Below are 24,473 nucleotides of genomic sequence, written 5' to 3' on the forward strand. Positions count from 1 at the left end.
TTTATGAGAGACCAGTATATAATCATCTACAATATTTTTCAAACTTGGCAATGTCAAAATGTGCAGACTTCAGCTCCTAGAATCTCCCAGTTCCCCATAATTCCCTGAACTTCCTCATTGCTGACTGGGGAATTCTTGGAGTTGAAGTCCACACATCTTAATATTGCCAAGTTTGAAAAATCAATTAGGAGAATACTGAGGTGTGTGTATAATTGTCCTATGATCGTGGAGACAGCAGCCAGACTGGGTTTGCCTGTCCAGTAACCAATTGGACTGAGTCTACATTATGATGTCCTACATTTTTTAAAAGTTTAGTTTATGTTTTTTAATTTCTTACAGCTTTACGCAGCATTTCTCAAAAACCAAAATGGCTGTGATCCTTTTCCAGTCTGGGCCCAGGGCTAGGATCCTTTGACTTTATTCTTCCTCTCTTGACAACAAACAATAATCAAGAATCAGAACGTTTGTGTTATCTTTTCCTACTGTGTTTCCCCGAAAATAAGACAGGGTCTTATTTTCTTTTGCCCCCACGAAATAAGCGCTTGGCCTTATTTTCGGGGAAGTCTTACTAGGCCGCCCGGAGTCCACCGGGATTGGGCGGCCTAGAAATTTAACAAATAAATACATTATTTTTGAGATCCAGGAGGCAACGAGTGTGGTCACCTCATGGCTGTTGCTGTGTTGTAGTATTTTCAGGGAGGGCTTATTTTACCACATGCACTCAAAAGCCCGATTGGGCTTATTATCCGTGGAGGTCTTATTTTGGGGGAAACAGGGTATATGCATACAAACTCTCTCTTTAATCGCTTGATTGATTATGTATAATCAATTTGGTGTAGCAATTACATATTTTTTTCCAAATCAATCTGTCACTAACCTGGTTTTACAGGTCTTTCAATGGTGCTTTCATCACCACAGTAACTGTATCAATCCATCTTGTTGCTTGTCATCTTCCTCCTATCTTTCTTTCACAATTCTGATTATTACAGGGTTTCCTTCCCCCCCCCCAAAGTGTTCAGTCTCCACATATAGAATTCTTATCTTTACAGCATCCCACACTTGATCTGAAATTTTGTTGAGTTTCCAGTAACCCCCCCCCCCAAAAAAAATGCAACTTGGTTTTCACTACAGATAAGAACCATTGACATTAAGCTAGGATTCTACACGCCCAGATGTGTATTGTATCATTTTATGCTATTAGATACTAAATGCAATTGCTGATTTAATATCCATTCTCTTGGATAGCAAATTTTGGAGTTCTTCCATCTTCTTTAATAACCCTAAAATTTTGCTGTTTAAGGACAATCAGGCCATTTCATTATTAATTCTAGTTCTGTGTTTCTCAACCTTGACAACTTGAAGAGATGTGAACTTCAATTTTCCGTATACTAGCTAGCATATTATTTGGGGAATTCTGAGAACTGAAGTCTACTTATCTTGACTTATCCACTTATAAGTAAAATCCATTTACTTATCCTCTTTTATGACACTTCCATTTCTAATGGTTCAGTCGTAATTACCCTTTTCTCTCATGGGTCTTAGCCTGATTCATGATATCCACCTCCCAATCTTTGTTAAAAGTTCTTTTGTTATCTTCTGTTTCTTCTAAGCAAGTTAGGGCTCTATCAAAATTTCTCACAAAAGGTTCTTGAGTAAATTATATTTAAGGATCATCTTCTTCCTTGATTACTAGGAGGAAAATAATCCAATGTTGATTTGACAAAAAAACAACAACATCCTTCTCAGAGCATATAATTAACATGTGGGATTCATTGCCACTGGCTACTTTATTGGATGATTCAATCCAGGACTGGAGAAATTTATGGAGGCCAGTTCTGTTAAGGGCTGTTAAGTCTTGAAAATTCTATATTACCACTAGGTTGCCTCCAATACTAGTTACAGAGGGAAAATTGGAGGAGATAAGTATGTCTGCAAGTCCTTTTATTTTAATGGAGATTCCTTAACATTTAAGGAATAAAGTAACTGCATGTAAGAAAAAAAGAAGAAAATGAATAAGGGCATAAGGGAAGGAAAACAAAATGTCATAAATAAGTATACAATTATCATAAATTTTAAAAATTATTTCCTTATTTTGTTGATTAAATAATTAAATTGAATATATAAAACTACATTCCTCATCTTTATACATTGAAAAACAATACAAAACTCTAAACATTAATATTTGTATGGGTATCACCACTATTTTATCATTACCTAAAATAAAATCTATACCACCCAGAGTTCCTCTGTGAGGGAGAGGGGCAGTCCTTAAATATGATAAAGCAAATAAGCAAACAAATGTGCATCTTATAAAAAAAGAACAATGAAAAATAGATAGCAAAAACAATAGGTAAAAACGGTATTAACTTCCAGATTCCCTCGCATTGTACCCAACTGGAGATTACCTATATTTATAAACAAAATTGCTTCTGATTATTATTTTACATGAAATATATTTCCCTTTAAAAACTGTACTGCACTTGGTATGTCTTTTTGGGTAGAAGTACCTCAGAAGCATCTGGTTGGCCACTGTGAAAAACTAAGATGGCCTTTTGGTATGATCCAGCTAGGCTATTCTTATGTTCTTGTGTGTTTCTTTTTTTATTGCTTTGTTCACACAATCCCCCCTCCCCTAAGAGCTTGATATTTTTTCTTATAATTCTATCAACGTCTAGGATTGGCAGTATTTCTTTCTAATCTTTGGCATACATTTGAACCTGAATAAAAATGTGTTTATTCCTTCAAACCAATTTTGCCTATTTTAATGTTTTAGATGTAACCTCGTATTAATGGTTTTGTTGATAGTCTGCCCGGGAAATGGGCAGATAAGAACTTGCTGCCAAGCAGTTTGTTACAGTATGTTTTGAAACTTAAGTACAAGCGATGCTCATTTTATCACGTTTAAATTGTGTGGGAAATCCACTAGGACTTAAGTGCATTCTGAAGCATGTAAAATCTGAAATGAAAAACTTTTAGTAGTAAGATTAGATCGATGTAGATTTATATAGACACAAATACGCACACTGACTATACTTACAGATAGTCCTTGTTTAGTGACTGCCTTGAATAGCGATTATTTGCATTTATGATAGTGATGAAAAGTAACTTTGCAATCAATCCCCACATTTACGACTTTTGCAGACATGAAAAGCAAAGCTGAAGTAATATTGTAAGCACAGCCAGGATTACACTCAGTGGCTGCTTCGCTTAACAACTGAGTTGTTGGTCCCAAATGTGATCACTGAACAAGGACTATAGCTTCATTAATTATATCTGAGTACATATTTGGCGTACTGTGGGAATAACGTAGCCTAATATCTGAAAATGTCAGGTTGGCAGAATCCTTTTTTAGTGCATACTTCCAATATCAGAAGTGAGAAAAAAACAGCTGAACAGTTCAGTCCTATTTAGTTTACACAGAAATAATCCTGATAAGCTCCAGTGGGAGTTTGCGTTAAGAAGGTTTAAAGGCTTTACAGCCTTCTACCCAAAGCAGAACCTGACTTGATGACACCTAACTGACTAATGAAGAAGGGGGGAAATGCTGTCACTGCATATCTTTTCTTCACTCCCTTTCTGAATAGAAAAGTAAATAAAAAAGGAAAGTCCCCATAGATCCATTTTGGGAAGATTTGTTGGGTTTTGAGGGACAGAAGCACCTATTGTAACCCTTAAAATATTTTACTGTCTAAAAAAGGGAAATGTCAACAGTTTTGAAACATGATTGTTTTCTTAAGTCTATGCAAAGCTCAGTAAACCTATCTAGAGGTGGGTTTCATAGACGTTTACCACTGGTTCTCATTGCGCACACTCGCTTTGCGAGCACAAGCACCCGCCGCACATGTGCTTTGGTCGCACGCACAGCTTGTGCACATGTACATGGCTTTGACAATATGGCTAAAGAGGACAACATAGAGCCTGGGCGGATGGGCAGACCTGCCCACAGGTTGCCACTACTGATTCACCCACACTAATCTGAACTGGTTGAATACCACCTCTGAACCTATCTTGCTGGTCAAACCCACTTGCATTAAAAAAAAAAAACCAAGAGAAAAGAGTGCTATACCTACATGGGATTGAATGAGGGGGGTGGGAGGCATACTTTTCATCCTGATAGAGAGCTCTGTAAAGCTTTTAAAAGATGAAGAACAAACTGGAGAATTGGCAGTTCTGCTGGGCAAGTTTTACAAGTAATGGATTTAAAATCAAACCTCTAGGCTCTTTCTTTGACACAAGACTTGAAGTGACCTGTGAGGTTTGTAGAGTAATCTTGCCTTTCTGAAGAACTTGGGAATTGACCCTTCTGGTGTAATCCTGGATTTACAAGGTGTAAGAAACCAGAGGGTTGCAAAAAATAACATCTATCCCTGTCACTATTACTAAGTGCTCAGTCCTTGAGCAATCCCACACGCTTGCTGACTCTTCCCTTCTTGTTTATTTTCCTTTCCTAGGGCACTGAAACTCCAGAGAGTAACTACGGGGACCGTGAAAGTGGCTTCAGCGAATCAGATCTCTTTCCAGATGAAGACACCATGACCCTGGCCCAGCAGGAAGTCCACCATGAGTCTGATATGGACAGTGCCATTGAAAGCAACCACAGTTCAGAAGCGTCTGTTGTGTGCAAGGTTGAGAAGGATGATGTGTTGAATGGCCTCTTCCTGCCTGGAAATAAGTGAGTACAAATACCATTGGAAAAGCTATTGGTTTTTTGTTTTTTTTAAAAAATACTTCTAAAAAGCCTTCAGCTGTAGGCCAGGTCATTTCCCATAATAGGTATTGATGGATGCATCGCTTCCACATTGTTGGCTACCAATGGCAGCACAGCTGATGAAAATGTCTTTTAGTTACAGCATATATAAAGGGGGCAGGAGAGAGAGAGAGAGAGAGACAGAGAGACAGAGAGACAGAGACAGACAGACGGGACACATCAATTTGCTAACTTCCACTCTTGGATTTTTGCTAACTTTTTGCATTACACTTGAGAGGATTGTTCTCCTTGGCCTTCGTTCTTAAATAAGGAATGAAAGCCTTTGTAGGAGTTGTCAAAGGACTAGTTCAAATAATTTGTGGATAGTGTTCCATCTGTGATGTAACAGAGAAACAGAGATAAATATAGAAGCAGCTCTGCTAGATAACATGGAGGACAGAACCAATAGTGACTAGGTAATTGGAAGCACAACATAGTAGTATAGATAGAGGCTGCAGATTGGCAGGAGCACTGTGATATAAGTTCCTGCTTTTCAGATGCCTACAGTCCTTCAGCTACCCACAACTCCCTTGCTAGTGTCTTCCTGACCCAGTGCCCCTGGCAAACATGATGATGGTTGCTGCTTCTACCGATTTCTTGAAAAATCTATCCCTCTAGAGCAGTGTTTCTCAACCATACCAACTTTAAGATGGTGGATTTCAAGCTTAAGGCAGCTTAAATGGAAATCTTGAACAACTTTTCCCTCACCTACTTCATTCTAATTTAAATCCTACAATATTCTGTGATTTCCCCATTAGCGGCTTGGGAATTCGGGAGTTGAAGTCCATCTTAAAGTTGCCAAGGTTGAGAAACATTGCTCTAGGGCAGGGATGTCAAACTGACAGCCCATGGCCAGATGTGTCACGTGCAGGCCACACCCACCCCAGCTCCTTGAAAAAATGGCACCATACATCATATGATGGCAACGTGACTCGGCGAGTTTGACACCTGTGCTCTAGAGTCTTCTCAGTTAAGAAATCAAATACTCGCTTCTACACGTGCTTCTCGAGTCAGTAGCCAAGCTAGCAGTTGAGTTCCCCAGGCTTATGGTGCTGGGGGACTTCAATTTGCCTTCCCTCGGCGAGCACTCTGATGGAGCGCAGGAGTTCATGGCTTCCATGACAGCCATGGGCTTGACCCAAGTAATTCGGGGCTCGACTCACTTAGCGGGTCACACGCTCGACCTCGTATTTCTCTCGGAGCAGTGGAGTTGTGATCTTGGTTTGAGGGGTAGTGAGATCTTGCCCCTGTCATGGTCGGACCACTTCCTACTAAGGCTTGACTTTCGGAGGCCAATCCCCCACTGTAGGGAGGAGGAACCGATTAGGTGGTTCCACCCCAGGCGCCTTATGAACCCTCAGGGCTTTCAGACGGCGCTTGGTGTTGTACCTGATACTCTCGTCCACAGTCCAGCGGAGACCTTGGTTGCTGCTTGGAACTCAGCAGCGTCGGAGGCTCTCAACCGGATTGCGCCTTTACGGCCGATCCGCAGCAGTGGATCCAGGAGGGCTCCTTGGTTTACTGAGGATCTCCGGGAGATGAAACACCAAAACAGACGCCTAGAGCGCCGCTGGAGGTCCAGTAAATCCAAGTCAGACCGAGCACTGTTAAAAGCCTGCATCAGAGCTTACCTTCTGGCAATTCGGACCTCTAAGAACACTTATATTGCCACTCTGATTGCATCCGCTGAGTCGCGCCCAGCCGCCTTGTTCAGGATAACCCGCTCCCTCCTGAATGGGAGGGATACGGGCAATCCTTTGCGAGGTAGAGCTGAGGAATTCATCCAATTCCTTGCGGATAAAGTTGCTCGGCTTCGGACAGACCTGGACTCCAATTGCGCAGAGCCAGCCGCGGTACCGGGGGAGGGTCTTGAGCGACATCTCTGGATTGATTTTCAACTTGTTACTCCTGAGGAAGTGGACAAGGCCATGGGAGCTGTGAGTGCCTCCACATGTGCGCTGGATCCGTGCCCCTCCTGGCTTGTCGCGAACAGCAAGGAGGTGACACGGGGCTGGATCCAGGCGATAGTTACCGCCTCCCTTTGGGAGGGTTTCTTTCCCCCTCTGTTAAAGGCAGCGGTGGTGAGGCCCCTCCTGAAGAAGCCATCTTTGGATCCAGCCATTCTAAATAACTTATCATCCAGTCTCCAACCTCCCCTTTGTTGGGAAGGTTGTCAAGAAAGTGGTGGCCTCCCAGCTCCAACAGTCCTTGGATGAAACCGATTATCTAGATTCCTTCCAGTCTGGATTCAGGCCTGGCTACAGCACGGAAACTGCTTTGGTCGCACTGACCGATGATCTCTGGAGAGTTAGGGACGGGGGTCATGCCTCCGTCCTAGTGCTTCTTGATCTCTCAGCGGCCTTCAATACCATCGACCATGGTATCCTCCTGCGACGGTTGCGGGAGGTGGGGGTGGGAGGCACCGTTCTTTGGTGGTTCTCCTCCTACCTCTTGGACAGGTCACAGTCGGTGTTGGTTGGAGGGCAGAGGTCGACCCCTAGGCCCCTGAAATATGGGGTCCCACAGGGTTCGGTCCTGTGCCCCCTCCTGTTTAACATCTACATGAAGCCGTTGGGTGAGATCATTCGGCGGCACAGGATAAAATACCATCAGTATGCGGACGATATACAGTTGTATCTGTCTGCCCCGTGCCAACTCAGTGAAGCAGTTGACGTGATGTGTCAGTGCCTGGAGGCTGTTAGGATCTGGATGGGGGTAAACAAGCTTGTACTCAATCCTGACAAGACTGAGTGGCTGGTGTGTTTCCCTCCCAAAAATTGGCCGTGTATTCCATCTCTCAGGCTTGGGGGTGTGTGTGAAATTTTACGCCCCTCAGACAGGGTTCGCAATTTGGGAGTCCTCCTGGACCCACAGCTGACTTTAGAACATCATCTGTCGGCTGTGACCAGGGGGGCATTTGCCCAGGTTCGCCTGGTGCACCAATTGCGTCCCTACCTGAACCAGGAGGCTCTCGCAACAGTCACTCATGCCCTTGTGACCTCAAGACTGGACTACTGCAATGCGCTCTACATGGGGCAGCCCTTGAAGAGCATTCGGAGACTTCAGCTTGTCCAGAATGCAGCCGCGCAAGCGATTGTGGGTGCACCCCGGTACACCCACGTTACACCTATCCTCCACGAGCTGCACTGGCTGCCTATTTGTCTCCGGATACGCTTCAAGGTGCTAGTCATCACTTATAAAGCCCTTCATGGTATTGGACCTGGGTACTTGAGAGACCGCCTGCCAATTACCTCCCAAAGACCCATCAGATCCCACAGACTTGACCTCCTCCGAATTCCATCTGCCAGCCAATGCCGGTTGTCGACCACCCGGAGGAGGGCCTTCTCTATGGCTGTTTTGGCCCTTTGGAACGAGCTCCCCACGGAGATCCGGACCCTCACCACCCTCCAGGCTTTCCGTAAAGCCGTTAAAACCTGGCTGTTCCGACAGGCCTGGGGTTGACGAGTTCCCTTCCCCGCTCGAATTGGGTGACTGTTGATTGTTTTTAATCCCTCTCTGTATCTTGTTTGTTGGTTGCTTTTTATTTTGTATTACTCCCTCCCTTGGGTTTGTTAGCCGCCCTGAGTCCCTCCGGGGAATAGGGCGGCATATAAATGTAATAAACCTATAACCTAACCTATAAATACAAAAAAGAATCGTATACTGGATTTTGTACAGGGAGCTCTGTGGTTTGGGGTTTTTTCAGCTGCTTTAAGGCCTAATGTTCATAGAGGCCTTGCAGAACAAAGTGAAAGCGTATGATCTGTGACTTATTCTTAATGCGAGATTATTGAGTGACTGACCCAAAGCTCACTCCTCTGGCTTTCATCCTAAGACATAATTAGAACTCCTGGTTTCGAGCCTGGCACGCTAAATATTCTTTCTTCTCTGCACCACTCTTAACTACTAGACCAAACTGGTTCCATGACAGCAAAATAATAGGTCCAGGAATTGAGTTGACCAATAATTCTTGTACTATACACAAGTGTATAACATGTGATTGCACTGGTACTTCTATACCAGAATGTACAAAATAATGTTACTAATATTGGTCCTACCGTGTTTCCCCGAAAAGAACACCCAGTCTTATTTTCTTTTGACCCCTGAAAAAAAATGGCTAGGGCTTCTTTTTGAGTGGGTCTAATTATTGACTCACCTCGCCGCTGCAGCACCGATAGCCCCGCCCAGCAGGAGCATGCTGCCGGCCCACTTCTGCAGGCGCTTGCCACACTTGTATCTGTCACTCCCAGCATCTGTTTTGCCAATGGAGCCTTCCAGAAAGCCCTCTGCAGCTGACAAACAGGCTCCAGATTGACATGCATGGTGCTCTCTGGCTTCCACTTCGCCATCAGAGGCCTTCCAGAAAGCCCTCTGCAACCAAGAAATGAGGTCTGGATTGACACGAGCTCTGGAGCTCTGTTATTGGCTGCAAAGGGCTTTCCGGAAGGCTCTGGCGGCAAAACAGAGGCCAGGGGGGACACGTGCGAGCAGTGGCAAGCGGCCGCAAAAGAAGTGGGCTGCAGAAGAAGTGGCCAAAGGAGAATATAGGCAGGTGTCGTGGTGTGTGAGGCCTGGTAAGTAGGGCAGCTCCACCATCCCCACCCTAGCTTTATTTTTATCTCTCCCTACTACCTGCACCCCGGGATGGACGGGGTCTTAATTAGGGCTAATTTTGGGTGTAGGGCTTAATTGGAGCGCATGCGTTCAAAAACATGATAGGGCTTCTTTTCAGGGTGGGACTTGTTTTAGGGGAAACACGGTAGTTGCCTAACACTCCTGGTTGTGTTGACATGATAGCAAAAGACCCTTTGTGTAAGTATCCAAAAGCTGTATTGATATGCACCATAAGTTAGTGCAAAGCAACTGAAATCTGCTTTGATTGTGGAGGTGACCTGATTCGGTTCACTGAATCAGAAAGGCCACTGAGTTCATCTCATTGAAGCAATTTGGAAAGCTTTGAACTGCATCAGATCAAAGCTGAAGGAGACAGTTTCCCATCACTCTTTATTTCCCATCACTGCTTAAAATGTTTCTAAAGTGGCAGCTCCTAGATTACTACTCATGCAAAGCCACTTAGCCTGGACAACCTCCATCTAGATAGTCACTGTTGTACATCTTCCTTGTTGTAGGTTCTGTGTGTGTTTGCTCTGCTGCCATCGCTAAACCTCTTTTCTGGTTTGGAAATGATTTATGTCTAAAGCAGGGGTATCAAACTTGATTTCATTGAGGGGCACATCAGGGTTGTGTTTGACCTCAGAGGGACAGGGTGGGTGTGGACAGGGTGGGCATGGCCAGCTCGATATTACTTCTGTCGGGGGCACCTGTGGTGGCTCAACCGCTCTGTCAGTGAAAACAGGCTCCTGAACTCTGTTTTGGGCTGTCACAGCCTCATGCAAGCACTCTGCTGGCGAAAATAGAGCTCGGGAGGGCCGCATGCGCACCGTGGACCAGTCCTTCGCTGTTTCCAGGGTGGCACTGTGGACCAGCTCTAAGTACCCCCTGGACAGGATCTGGCCCCTGGGTCCTGAGTTTGACACCCCTGGTCTAAAGTAACATAAGGAAGTAGACTATGAGAAAGATCTGCTTGATGTTCCTTATTGGTTGGACATGATTGTTATAGTGAACTAGGTTCTTAAAAGCAGTTAAAGGTTAAATATGTCAAGATTTTGTTACATTCTCCAAATCTGGAATCTTTCCATCTGTGAAGAACATTAAATATATACAGGTTTAGACTCTTGCCCCAAAAGTGATTATGTACTAAATGGAAGGATGCTTGTTCCCTGGTACTTTGAATGTTGCCTTTTTTCAGCATTTGAATTGGCTTTATCTAGAAGAGATGAACAAGACAATACAATTCAAAATGTGTTTAAAATAGAGTCAAAATTTTGGAGAAAAGACAAAGGCAAGTATTTAATTTAATAGTCAGATAGCCATAAATAGATATATTCATTAAATGAGGGTATACACATATGCACCCAAACATTAGCGACAATGTAGGGATTTTAGAGAACTTTTAATTTGCTTAATTGCTTATAATTCTTTTTTACTTTCCTATTTTCTAGAGATTTTTTTTCCATCAAGGAAGTTATAGGGTTTCTACCTTTTTTCTTTTCCTTTTGTCTTCACCACATAGCTTAGTTTATATATTTGTTTTTATAGTATATAGTTTTTATTATAATAGTGTAGTTATATTATCATTAATTTCACATATAGTGCTGCAAACTGATGTGGGCTTTTCTTAAGCAAAGATAATGGTGATCTTGAAGTCTGATCCTTTATAAAGGATCAGAGCCTATTGCAGAACTTACGTATTTTTCGGAGTATAAGACGCACCTTTTTCCCTCAAAAAAGGGGGTGAAAATCTGGGTGTGCCATACACTGAATACAGCATTTTTGGCTTCCTGAAACCCTGCCCCCTTTGCAAAAATGGACGTGCAGAGGGTTTGGGAGGCTTGCAAAGTGCTCCTGAGGGCTGGGGAGGGCAAAACTCAGCTCCACCGCGGATGCACGCATACCTCCTGCTGGCCAGCTGATTTTTGGGTCCCTGCCACGAATGCGAAGATGCACATGTATGAGTGGGGGCGGGGGATCATGCGTGCATGTGCGGGGTGGGGGGTTATGGCGGGGTTGGGGGGAAGCATGAGACAGTACAGAAATCCCCATGCCCCATTTTTGATCCCAGGAGGTTCAGGGAGGCCTGCTAGCCCAAAGCGGGGCGCAGGGGAGTGTCATGCGCATGCATGGGGGAGGGAGTCACATGCATGCATGGGGGGCACATTGCATTATGGATGTGGGCACATGTGTGTGTGCTATTGCGCACACGCGATGACGGCACGCAAGGAGAAAAAGGTTAATCATCACTGACCTAGTTCAATGTGCAAACTGTGGAGTCTTCTACCTTATGTAAATATGTATTCTATTAATCTTTCCTTGCATTTCTCTTTCATTTAAAAGAACCTAGTAGTATTTGATAGCTGGATGCACTTAGGTTTGTTAGGATCAAAAGCTGAATTGGTCTAAAGGGGATTACATATTAAGAGTCTATTTTCTCCTTCCTCTGACAGGAAAAATTGCTGTGGCATCTTTGTGTGAATAGGTTGTTATGTATGTCTATCTAGTATATTTGTATCCTGGCATTTGTGCATTTGCTGACCTGTTCATTTTGAGCCAGTGAATCACACACACACAAACACACCAAAGGCTGCCTACCCCAGTATAGAACTCCTTCTATTAAGAATGATGTGAGCTTCCCCATGAAGATGGAGACAACTGCTAAGGAAAATGTGAAGCATTTGTGGGAAGAAGAAGGCGAGATTGGCAGGGAAGAATACATTTCAGCAAGTTCCAGGAACTCATAATTATGTGTATATGAATCACAATGCTGTATATATTAGGAACGTGTGCAGTATTTGTAATTATACAGAGTTCTTAGATGAGTTTAAACATTTAGTCCATAGCAAACTACTACTGTATTATTGCCAAGCAAATTACTTAGATGTGTCTATAAAGACACCAAGAAGAGACTATATATTTATGGTATAAAAATTGTTTATAGCAATGTCACTCTGCATTAGACAAGTGACCCAAAAAATAAGGAGGAGGAATGAGTTTTATGTGTTTCCTTCTTTTGGAATTCAAGAACCGGATTGTCTTGTGTTTTAGCTTGCTGTTTTAACATTTCTCTGCCAGTTTGAGCCCATCTTCTCAAAGTGATGTCCTCTGATTTTTGGAAACATTTTGTGTTTTGAAGGTAGAAAGCTTAATGTTAGGATTGTGTCATGATGTTTTCTTTCTTTTTCCTCCAAGATCAAATCTGCTGAATCCTGCATCTTCTGATCTTTCCACCTATTCCACTGCATCTCTGATCAGTAATGAAGAACAGTTTGAAGACTATGGAGAAGGAGATGATGTAGACTTCACTCCCAGCAGTCCTTGTCTTGATGATGAAAGCAGGACACATGCGTATTCTGACCTTGGCTCATCTGTTTCTTCCAGGTTGGCTACTTTAATAGATGCTATGCCTCACTTTAGGTTGGAGGTGGAGAAAGGACGTAGGAAGATAACCACAACTTTATCAGTTGCTTTGCTGTTCATGAATACTAACTCCACCTTTTTCCTCTTCCTTCTTTTGGCAGAAACATTGCAATTGTCTTGTTCAAATTCCAAGACAGTGAATTGGAAATGTTGTGTCTTATCTAATTTTAATAACTATCTAATAACCAGGCATTGTCCGGGTATTTATTTATTGTAATCCTGTCTAATACAGGATTATTTCTAAAGTTGGATTTTCCCACCTTACCAGAGGGAGCCCCCTTGTGGAGTACTGTGAAGCCATTACCATGGCAACTTCACTCTGCTGTACAGTAGAAGCCATTTTACGGCAGTACGGTAGGAATTTGAAGGCACAACAGGCTATATCTTAACAGAACACCCCTCTAAGGGATGTTAGGGGTGTCTTACCACCACAGTACTTGTTTCCAGAGAGTAAGTAATCTCTGTACCAAGTTTGGTTGAAATTGCTTGAGGCGTTCCAGAGTTATGTTGGAACATACACAGACACATAAAGTCATTTATATATATATATAGATACTACTACTAACAACACAACAACAACAAGAACAATAATAATATTGCAGGTTGGCATGGAAAATACTTTCATATGTATGATTTTTAATGAAAGACACTAATGGAAAGTCTGAATAGCAAGATAATTCAGTATGGAATCTTTAGTCTTGTTAAAGTATTGGAAATTGTTATTGCTTATGTGGAAATTTGTACAGTATTTTTTTCCTCAGGTTCACCAGATAAATTGGATTAACAATGTATGGGTAGTCAAAAGCAGGAATTAGCTACCTCAGAGCCTGCAAGGATATGAGACTCCTAGGCTTCCCAGAGACAAAAGATGCAACTATAACTCCCCCTACCCCTTTACTCCAGCTGTCTTCAATTGGTGCTGGGTGAGGAAAGTGCTCAACACCAGATCTCTCTCATTATTAAGGGCTGGGGGAGGTGGGCAGCTGAAGGGTTTGTCTGAGGATGTAGAACAGGGGTATCAAACTGATGGTCTGTGGATGGGATGTATCACACACAGGCCACGTCCACCCAAGCTCCACAGATGGGAAAAACATGAAACATCACGTGACACAGTGAGTTTCAACTCCCAGAAGTCCACATGTCTTGAAGTGGCCAAGATTGAGAAAGACTGATCTAGAAAGCTCTACTCATGCCTGTGAGCAGAACTGACATTGAGAAAAATAGTGGCAAGTCAAAGCCATTCTTCCTCCTCCCGTATGGAGGACAGTTTAGTTTTCACAATATTTTTCTTCCCATTTTTTCCTCCTGAGAGAGAATTGATGTAGTGAAGGAAGTGGGTTGTTCCCAGAGGCTGGCTACCTGGATAATCTTCCTTAAAGGAATATCACCACTATTAATTCTGAAGTGCACTTAAAAAAACTGATATAAATAATAAAAGTTTAATTGATAATCACTATATGCTTGAAGAGAGATATTTTGGTTGCAAGTCTTCCCTTTGGATTAAGGGAATGTATATAGAATATGTAGCATAGACCTCAGGAGCATTCTGAGAGTAAGGAAATGCCTGTAAATCTTTGAATAATGGGATTTTAAAAAGCAACTTCTCTATTTATGGCTGTAAGGAGCAATATACAGAGTTTCATGTGAAAATAGAACAAAAACAACCAGAACTTAGCTTGACCCCATAATGCCTGTAGGATCTAATTTAGTAGCTCGCTGTCTTTCTACCAACAGTGCTGGTCAGACCCCACGGAAAATGAGGCATATCTATAACAGTGAGCTCTTAGATGTCTACTGCACCCAGTGCTGCAAGAAAATCAACCTCCTTAATGATCTGGAAGCCAGACTGAAAAACCTAAAAGCCAACAGGTGAGTAAACCCAATGAAACTTCACTGAGAATCTGCTGAAAAGAATTTTAGGAATGAATATATACAGCTATCTCTGGTTTGTTTGTTTGTTTAGTGAAACAATCTTTGCCAGGGTAAGATGCCCTTTTACAATGATGGTAGTTAACAGATTATTTTATTGTTACAGGACTACACACACTTTCATGATAGTTAGTCTCATTAAATCTAATTGTCCTTGCTTCTAAGTAGACATTGTAGAGTCAAGCCTTTTCACTGAATGCTTTACATCGCAGTGAGATCTCAGTTTTAAGGCCCTTTTGAGAGACACTCAGTAGAAGTTGGTTATTCACTTTATAATTTAGTAAGCAAAATCTATTTCTTGCTGTTAAAAGGATGGGCTCTTTTGAAAGGATACTTTTTTATCACTGAGTAAAGCACTAGTGCCTCAACAGTTTTGAGAAATAAACCAGTATATCTAGCCAATCAAAAGTTGGCCTTATTGATTTGATTCAAGCTTTGGGGTTTCTGAATATATGTAGTCTACAGTACATATATGTGTATCAATGGCTACATACATGTGTGTTCTCAGCTACTGTGTTTGTGTAAGGCAGGGGTTGGCAACCTTAAACAGTCCAAAGAGCCACAAAGGTCTTAACCAGAAGTCCCCTATTCAATTCTGAAGCCAACTGAAAGTCCCATTTCCTCACCATAGAGTCCCCTCCTAGCACAGCATATTTTTTCCTCTACCTGTCCTAACCAAAAGCCTTATCAATAGCAATAGCAGTAGACTTATATACCGCTTCATAGGCCTTTCAGGCCTCTCTAAGCGGTTTACAGAGAGTCAGCATATTGCCCCCAACAATCTGGGTCCTCATTTTACCCACCTCGGAAGGATGGAAGGCTGAGTCAACCCTGAGCCGGTGAGATTTGAACCGCTGACCTGCTGATCTAGCAGTAGCCTGCAGTGCTGCATTTAACCACTGCGCCACCTTGGCTCTTATCAATTGTGGAGCTGACCAGAAAACCCACACCTTGCCATAGAGTCTCCTCATGATGCGCTCTGCTCTTCCTCCCCCCCCCCCAAACCCCCAGAAGCTCCTCTCAAAATTGTGGTACCAATTGGTGACAGGGAGCCACAACAGAGGATAAAAGAACCACATGTGGCTCCAGAGCCGTGGGTTGCTGACCCCTGGTGTAAGATGTCAGCTTCTTATCCCCACACTGAATACTGCCAAAGACTTAAGTTGAAGCTCAGTTACTTTATACTGTACTTAATGCTGGAACAACACTAAAAAGACTGGTGTTTACTGCGGCACTGAAAAATGAGTCACTATTTGCTATTTCTGTTAAGGACAGTATCCTCCTCCCACATGCTTTATGTGAATATAGAGTGATTGGTCTTTTTCCCCTCATCCATGTAATTGTAACAGCCTTTCAAATAGTTAATAGGAAGGAACATGACAGAATGATAGGTTTTATCTGTCTTTTCTCTCTCTCTTGTGCATAGAAATTCCAGTTTCAGTCCGTGACTAAGTTTAGGGAAAACTGTAAGATTTTGTGCCTTGGGACGAGACTGCCATTATTGATATGATTTCACCATTTGCACTTTTTTATACCTATCTTATGCTCAGTCATTGGACAGCAACCAGAGTTTCTGTGCTCCCCTGAATTTCAATTATTACCATAAGGAATTCAGTCTGAGCCTGGAAGATTCTGCTTATTTGAGATTCTCATTTATGAATTAACTCTGATCATTTATTGACAGAAAAAAACATTACTTTTTCCCCCATAGTGGAGCAGAGTCTGCATTGTTCGCTCTTTTTCTTCCATTTTATACTTAGGTTTATTTTAATAATTGTTCTGTTACTGTTCCTTTGCCACCAACCTATGAATAATGATGCCATTCCCACCATTATTCTCAGTTCCATCAAATAATAACCTTCCAAATGTTGTTTTTAATGTATATGTGTATTCATATTTAATATTTCTTAACCACCCTTCTTCCTCAGTTTTTATCTTGCACCCATATTTCTATCCAAAAGAACAGTGAACTAGGTAGCTAACAATAACAATAATGAGAATAAAAGAAGAATACAATGATAAAATGCACACCTCAATAATAAAAAAAAAAATCCCTGAATTAAAGAAAGATTCCAAACCTCTTTTGGCAGTTTTAATTTCCCATTTCAGAAATCAGTAATTCAATTTTTTAAAATCACCATGGAGCTATGTGTAACAGATTTAAAATATAAAAAGTTGCTCTCTTATTGTTTAGTGCCTTTCAATGATGAATTTTATTCCGTTGATCATTTTTTAAAAAGTTGCTTTGCACATTAAATATCGAAGTCATTGCTATATGTTACGATGATGTTAATGTTAATAGCTTTAAAATGGAATAAAATTCATGGAGGATAAAATCATCCATGACGATCAGTTATGAGGGCAACATGTTTTCTTCGGAAGCAAAAATATAATGACTCTTGACTGCCAAAAACTGGGAAGCAAGAGTGGCAGGAAACTAGTGAAGTGATGTTTGTTAGCTTCCAGAAAAACCTGGAAAGGCACAGGATGCTGGATTAGATACACATTTGGTCTGATCAGGCAAAACCCCATAGATACAGCACAATCAATCTATACTGCATCTTGAACTTACCCAGTAGCTACCTGTTCTCAAAATGGACAATGAGGGAAACTGAACAGGGTGCAGCTCTACACAACATGCCAATTGGGATCTACTCCCAAGATTGCCTTGCATTTTGGGGGCATTTTAAAAGGTTTTAAATGATTTCAAGGGTGCCACCCCATTTTTATCTCCTCCAAAATCAAAAACTGAACCAAAAAGGGGTCGGTCACATCACTTCTGATGTGCTATGAAAGCATCACTAGATGGCCTTCTTCATCCTTTCATGAGATCTGGAAGCCAAGTGATAATCCTTTAAATGCGGCTTACCTTAGCCTGAGGTAAAAAGGGTCTAATTATGAGCAGATAACTGTGGTGCAGGCCTCCATACCTGGTTCAGGAGCCTATCCACCAAATTCTGTGAGCTTGCTGCCTAACATGAAGTTTTGAGGTTGTAGTTTTATTATGTTTTAATGACTCAGCAATATTCCAGAATTATTGGAATGGGAACATTTATGGCAATTAAATCTCCTCCATCTTTTTTTTATTCCAGCCCAAACAGAAAGATCTCTAGTACAGCTTTTGGCAGGTAAGAGGCATGGTAGATTATTATCAAATCTAATCGTTTACAGCTGCATGGGGAAGAAAGAGCCACATGGTTTGAATAATGTCTAAATTCAATTGTATCAGGGCGCTTTTTGTAAAGGCAACCTTTTTCTGTCTCAAGGTACTTCCTCAGTCTCTTGTATCAGAACTAAAATGGCAGAAACTAAGCCATTCAGTTTTTTGTGTTCTTTGAGATGTTGCCTGGGGAAGGGGGCGGGGAAGAATCCTCTCTTTGAGGACAAACAAATTCCTTAGTGAATAGATAAGCAGTTAAGATACAGGACAGATATGATTCAATTATCTTGATTTTGCATTTGCCAAGGTTTTCTTTCACTTCCACTGCAAAAGTGGGCAGAATGCAGTGAATGGGGCCGCACCAGGATAGCCGTAATCTCAGAACAGCCAGCTTGGTCTAGTGCAGCAATGGCGAACCTCTTTTGGCTCACGTGCCATAAGGGGGGGGAGTGCAGGGGGGTCTTGCACGGGTGTGCCGCACCCATAATACAATGTGCGACCCCCGTCAGTGCGCATATGTGTATGAGAGGCACTCCCCCCAATTTTGCATGCTTTTTTTGCCCTCCCCAGGCTTCAGAGGCTTTATAGGAGCCTGGGGAGGGCGAAAACAGCCTCCTCTGCTCCTAAGTCACTTCCGATTTGCTCTTAGGGCTGGTTTAAGCTCTCCGGAGGCATCAGGGAAGCTCCGGAGGGCCTCGGGGGTGGGTGGGCTGGGTGGGCGAAAAATGGCTTTTAAAAATGTTGAACTCAGCTGGCCAGCACGCGCTGGCCAGCTGACATGGTAACGCCTCGCGTGCCCTGACAAATGGCTCCGCGTGCCACCTGTGGCACGTGTGCCATAGGTTTGCCATCCTGGGTCTATTGCTTAAGGCACCAGACTAGAAAGTGGGAGACTGTGAGTTCAAGTTTTGCCTTAAGCATGAAAGCCATCTGGGAGACCTTGGGCCAGTCACTCTCTGAAAGTTCATGTCTCTGCCCTTATTTTAAAAAGTCATTTTAGAATTAATATACAGGAGTGGGCTGCTATGGATTCGCCCGGGTTCAGAAGAACCTGTAGCTAACGTATAGCTAACGTTCTGGCTGGTTCGGAGACCCTCCAAATCCCACCCCTGGCTGGCCCCTCCCCTCCCCCCTGCCCCTCACAGGAGTCTCCACGTGGTCTGTTTTGCATGTGAAGTAAATTCAGGGCCTGCATGGAGGCTCAGGGAGGGGGGGAAACGGGCCTCCCAGAAGTTCCAGAGGGCCTCCAGAAGCTGAGGGAAGCAGTTTTCACCCTTCCAGAGGCTTGATGAAAACCTCCAGAGCCTGGGGAAGGCGAAGCCACCCTGCCGTGGTGCAGGAGGCTGACTAGACCACACCCACCCAGCAACTGGGCAGAGAACCCATTGCTGAAATTTTTGAAGCCCACCCCTGTTAATATTTAATATTAAATATTTGCATTGGATATATTTGCATTTTCTCCATGTTGTTTGTCAACACTGGAAGCTCCCCCCTCCCCCAAATTACAGAGTTGAAAAGGCCATTCAGGCTACCCCATCCCACCAAATACAGAAATCCCAGTGAAACCGTGTTCTGAAATCCCTTTTCCAACAGGTGCTTTCCAAAGAGTTTTAATCTTTTCTTGTCTTTACAGGCAGCTTTTCCACAACAGCAACTTCAGCAGTAGTAATGGCAGCACAGAGGACTTATTCAGAGACAGCATAGATTCGTGTGACAATGATATCACCGAAAAGGTAAGTTGTTTCTTCATTCCCACTGAAGAAAAAACAACACTGAGGAATTGGTTGATGTACAAAAGAGGAAGAATGAAGGCTTTTTCCAGATGTTTGACACGCCATGCCAAAAAAGGTTTGCTAGCACTGACCTAGATCAATACAAAAATTCTGAGATCTGCAGCTGCAGCAGCAGATATTTGAATCATTGAATTATCTGGTGAGGAAGTCTGGGAAGTCTGTACTTGTAAAATCTAGGCTTAATTTATATGAAAACTGATAAGTGATTTAATTAGATCAAAGACAGGAGAATGGAAGAATTAGGCAGTTTGTCTAGAAAGATAGTTTGATAGTAAAGGAATGGATAAGATCCATTCTGACTTCATTCTCCTCTACTCAATTTCCCAGGGGCTTAGTCAGCTTACATTCTATTTTCTTTTGTAGGTGACTTACTTAGAAAAAAAAGTGTCAGAGCTGGAAAATGATACCGTAACAAATGGGGACCTGAAGAGCAAATTGAAGCAGGAGAATACACAGCTAGTTCACAGGTAATTTAATCTGCTACCTACTCCGTCCTTTTGCAAGTTTGCAGAAACGGGGAGCTCTCATTAGAATGCTTCAGTCTTAACTTATTTCCCATCTGCTTTCGAAAATGAAAAAGTTTCTGACTTGAATGGGAATTGCTTGAAAACGGGGCAATGTTATACAGGTAGTCGTTTACATACAACTGCAGTTGAGCCCAACATTTCTGTTTTTAAGCGAGACAGCTAAGTGAATTTTGCCCTATTTTAAGACCTTATTTGCCACAGTTGTTGTAAATCACTGCAGTGAAGTTAGTAACTTGGTTATTAAGTGCACCTGGCTTCCCCATTGACTTTGCTTGTAGAAGGTTGCAAAAGATGATCATGTGACCCCAGGATAATGAAAACATCATAAATATGGATCAGTTGCCAAGTGCCTCAATTTTGATCATGTGACCGCAGTGACGCTGTGCAACAATCATACATATGAAAAACAGTCATAAATCACTTTTTCAATGCCGTTGTAACTTTGAGCAGTCACTAAATGAATTGTTGTAAATCAAGGACTACCTATAAACTGGTGAGAAAGTCTCCTTCAATAATGTTTTCTTTGGCCCTCTGGATTAACAGAGCAAGGTGCTCTTGGTAAAGTGAATATGAATTGTGGTGGACAAAAGAAGCATTATTTTATTTTTTCCATCCAAAAAAGAGAAGGATATTTTCTAAATATAGTCAGTAGTTTAATGTGTCAAACATTATATCAGGTCAGTGTTTTACATTGGGGGAGTGGGATAATTTAGAACTGGGGGATTTCTAGAGTCTTGCAAGAGGTCTCAAGTGATGTAATGATGTCACCAGAAGAGATAGAACTAAATGTTTTTGGACTGTTGTTTTAGAGACTTGGGAATAGGAGGACGTGACACAATATTTGCAGAAATGTTAATAAATGGAGTATCATAAATGCGCTCAGCAAGGGACTGTCTCTGGGACAGCAGACTGGAGAAGGCCATATAAAAAGAAAACCACCTTTGTAGGAAATGCTGAATCCGGTGGATAGCTAACATAATTCAGATATGTTGCTACCAAACTGAATGAAATCTATGTGGCTTCAATTACACCAGAGTGCATGAGTTAGAAGAACTGCTGAAAGACCAGGAGACTTCAGCTCAGCAGACCCTGGAAGAAGAGATCAAGAGGCACAGAGAAGCCTACAGCAAATATGAGAAGGAGAAGAGCACGGAGATTGAGCTGCTAAACACACGGTAACAGCCCACTATTGTTTTTAAACTGCCAATGGCTTTGTCTCGAAGTGGTCAGAATGCTTCTTGATTTTTCTCCCCATTTCAGATTAAGAGTGGTTCCACATGTGCATTTTGCCATGGTTTCTCTCTTTTGTCATGCAGTGGCTGAAAAGCCCACTGTTCCTATCTAGATACTCAAAGGCAATAATTCTATTTATCAAATATACATAGCCACTCATCTTCACAAAGGTGATTCTGTGCAGTATACAATAAAATCAATTCAAAAACAATTCAACATAAATATAACTATGACTACAGAGGAATGGGAGAGACTCGGTGTATATGTATATGTTTCCCATCTCACTATCGATGCTGCCCATTTTATTAATTCTAAACTATATCTGATGCTATCCATCGAAATAATCCTAAACTATACAGTCTTTCATTGGGTTTTTCAGTTTGCTACAGGAGTATCATCAAATGTTCATTTCCTCTGGGTACTCATATTTCTGGGGATGGCTGGGAATGTATACCCGAGCAAGAGAAATGGAGTATGAACTAGAACCCAACCCCCCTCTTAAGAAGAGTGATTTCCGGAGCTTGGGGTATGAACTTAGTAGTGTAGGTTGTAGGCTTATCTTTTCGGAGGTTTTACCAGTATATAAGGAACAAAAAGGGAAGGGCCAGTGTATAGCAGAATTTAATGTATGGCTAAAGGAGTGGTGTAAAAGGGAAGGCTTTGGTTTTATTAGTCATGATGTCTGCAGCTGGTCCAATGAAAAACTACAAAAGAGATGGTTTGCACCCATCCAAGACAGGGACTGAGTTACTTGACATTAAATTCACAGATTTTCTGGATAAACATTTAAACTGAACAGCGGGGACGGAGAATTAATTGATACTGAACATTTCTGTCCCCAGCAATCTAAAATTCATAGGGTTATCAGTGCATGTAACACAGATGTTTGTGCGGGTAAGATTATCACTCCCGCTGTCAAGCAAAACCAAGCATTTAATATTGAGTGCCATACTATGTGCATGAATCATACAAGTGGCAAGAAAATAGGGACAGTCAGGCATAACACAGGTTATGTAGACAGTAAACACAGGGTCAATCAAAATGGACTCAAATGTCTATACACCAATGCACAGAGTATGAGGAATAAACAGGGCGAATTAGAAATTCAAGTAAAAGAGGGCAGATACGATATTGTTACCATTACAGAAACTTGGTGGGATGAAACCGACAAATGGAACATACAACTAGAAGGATTTAAATTATTTAAAAGAAATAGCCCAAATAAAAGAGGAGGTGGAATTGCACTATATATAAGAAATAATTACCTCTCTATAGAAATAGAGCACAACAATGATGAGAACTATCTTGAATGCATTTGGGTCAATATTAAAGGTTGGGGGGGAAATGACATTGCCATAGGTCTATACAACAGGCCACCCAACCAAGCAGAGGAAGTAGATGAACTTTCTGCTAGTCAGTTAACTAAGGTATGTAGGAAGCACACCACAATAGTAGTGGGGGATTTTAACTACCCTGACATCAACTGGGAAACAAACTCTGCATCAAGTGGAAGATCCAACAGGTTCCTAACAAACCTAGCAGACAACTTTGTTTCCCAAAAAGTAGAGAAGGGAACAAGGGGATCAGCCATATTGGACTTATTTCTCACTAACAGAGAGGAAATGATAGAAGGTGTTGAAGCCACAGGAACCATGCAATATTGGAATTCAACATTATGCAAACACAAGTAGTAGAACAAAGTGAAACTAGAGTCTTGGACTTTAAGAGAGCTAATTTCAATAAACTTAGAGAGAGCTTGGGAAAAATTCAATGGATGAGAATCCTCAAGGGGAATACAACTCAAAAAGCTTGGGAAATTTTGAAAAATGAGATTACAAAAGCCCAGTCTAGCACAATCCCAATGAAGAAGAAGAATAACAGCTCCCAAAAGAAACCAGCATGGCTGCATAAAGAACTCTCTGACAAATTGAAAGACAAAAAAGATAAGTATAAAAAGTGGAAAGGGGGGGGACATAACTAAGGCAGAATATCAGCAAATAGCCCAAGCATGTAAAGATGAAGTGAGGAAAGCTAAGGCTCACAATGAAGAAAGGTGTGCCACAAAAGTAAAAAATAACAAAAAAAGCTTTTTCCAACATGTTAAAAACAAGAAAAAAGTTAAGGAAACAATTGGTCCATTACTGGGAGAAAGTGGCAAGAAGGTGACAAGCAACAGAGAGAAAGCAGAACTATTTAACTCATTTTTTACATCTGTCTTTACACAAAGGGATAAAACAGTCCAACCTATCAAAAACACCACCACAAAAATCAGATTAGGAACACAAGTTGAAATAGGGAAGAAAATGGTAAGTGGGCACCTGTCTATCCTAACAAGTTCAAATCACCAGGACTGGACGGATTACACCCCAGGGTTCTGAAGGAACTGGCAGACGAGATCTCAGAACCACTGAACTATATCTTTCAAAGATCCTGGAGCACCGGTGAACTGCCAGAGGACTGGAAAAGAGCTGATGTGGTTCCCATCTTCAAAAAAGGGGGAAAAAATAGATCCAGGAAACTATAGACCTATCAGCCTGACCTCAATACCAGGAAAAATTCTGGAAAAGATAATCAAGCAACAAATTAGCAAACACCTAGAAGTAAACAAAGTAATAGCCAAAAGCCAACATGGGTTTGTCAAAAACAGATCATGCCAGACTAATCTTATTGCATTCTTTGACAAAGTGACAAAATTAGTGGACCAGAGGAATGCCGATATAGTTTATTTGGACTTCAGTAATGCATTAGATAAGGTAGACCATAACCTACTACTAGATAAAGTAGAATGTGGGTTAGACAGCATCACCACCAGATGGATTCGTAACTGGCTGACCAATCGCACTCAACATGTAGTCCTCAATGGAACTGCATGTACATGGAGGGAAGTATGCAGTGGAGTACCCCAAGGCTCTGTTTTAGGCCCAGTACTCTTCAACATCTTCATCAATGATTTGGATGGGGGAATAAATGGGAAACTCATCAAATTTGCAGATGACATCAACACTCCAGAAGACAGGCTTAAGATACAGAAGGATCTTGACAAACGTGAA

The 24,473-nt window shown here is 42.0% G+C and overlaps 1 protein-coding gene and 1 long non-coding RNA gene across 3 annotated transcripts in view; one reads left to right on the top strand and one right to left on the bottom strand.

Annotated features, from left to right (window-relative positions):
- Positions 1 to 24,473, top strand: part of RAB11FIP4 (RAB11 family interacting protein 4) — a 67,458-nt gene that overhangs the window by 25,714 nt on the left and 17,271 nt on the right. For both annotated transcript variants that reach the window (XM_032211373.1, XM_032211375.1), the window contains exons 2-8: positions 4,452 to 4,672; positions 12,554 to 12,742; positions 14,516 to 14,650; positions 17,803 to 17,838; positions 19,504 to 19,603; positions 20,027 to 20,130; positions 21,225 to 21,365. In XM_032211373.1, the coding sequence (XP_032067264.1) occupies positions 4,533 to 4,672; positions 12,554 to 12,742; positions 14,516 to 14,650; positions 17,803 to 17,838; positions 19,504 to 19,603; positions 20,027 to 20,130; positions 21,225 to 21,365 (845 nt within the window). In that variant the 5' untranslated portion in view covers positions 4,452 to 4,532. The remainder of the gene's footprint in view (positions 1 to 4,451; positions 4,673 to 12,553; positions 12,743 to 14,515; positions 14,651 to 17,802; positions 17,839 to 19,503; positions 19,604 to 20,026; positions 20,131 to 21,224; positions 21,366 to 24,473) is intronic.
- The window catches only part of LOC116504387, an 86,598-nt gene that overhangs the window by 8,030 nt on the left and 54,095 nt on the right, over positions 1 to 24,473 (bottom strand). The gene's annotated exons all lie outside the window — the stretch shown is intronic.

Source organism: Thamnophis elegans, chromosome 2, assembly GCF_009769535.1.
Source record: "Thamnophis elegans isolate rThaEle1 chromosome 2, rThaEle1.pri, whole genome shotgun sequence".
Lineage (NCBI taxonomy): Eukaryota > Metazoa > Chordata > Lepidosauria > Squamata > Colubridae > Thamnophis > Thamnophis elegans.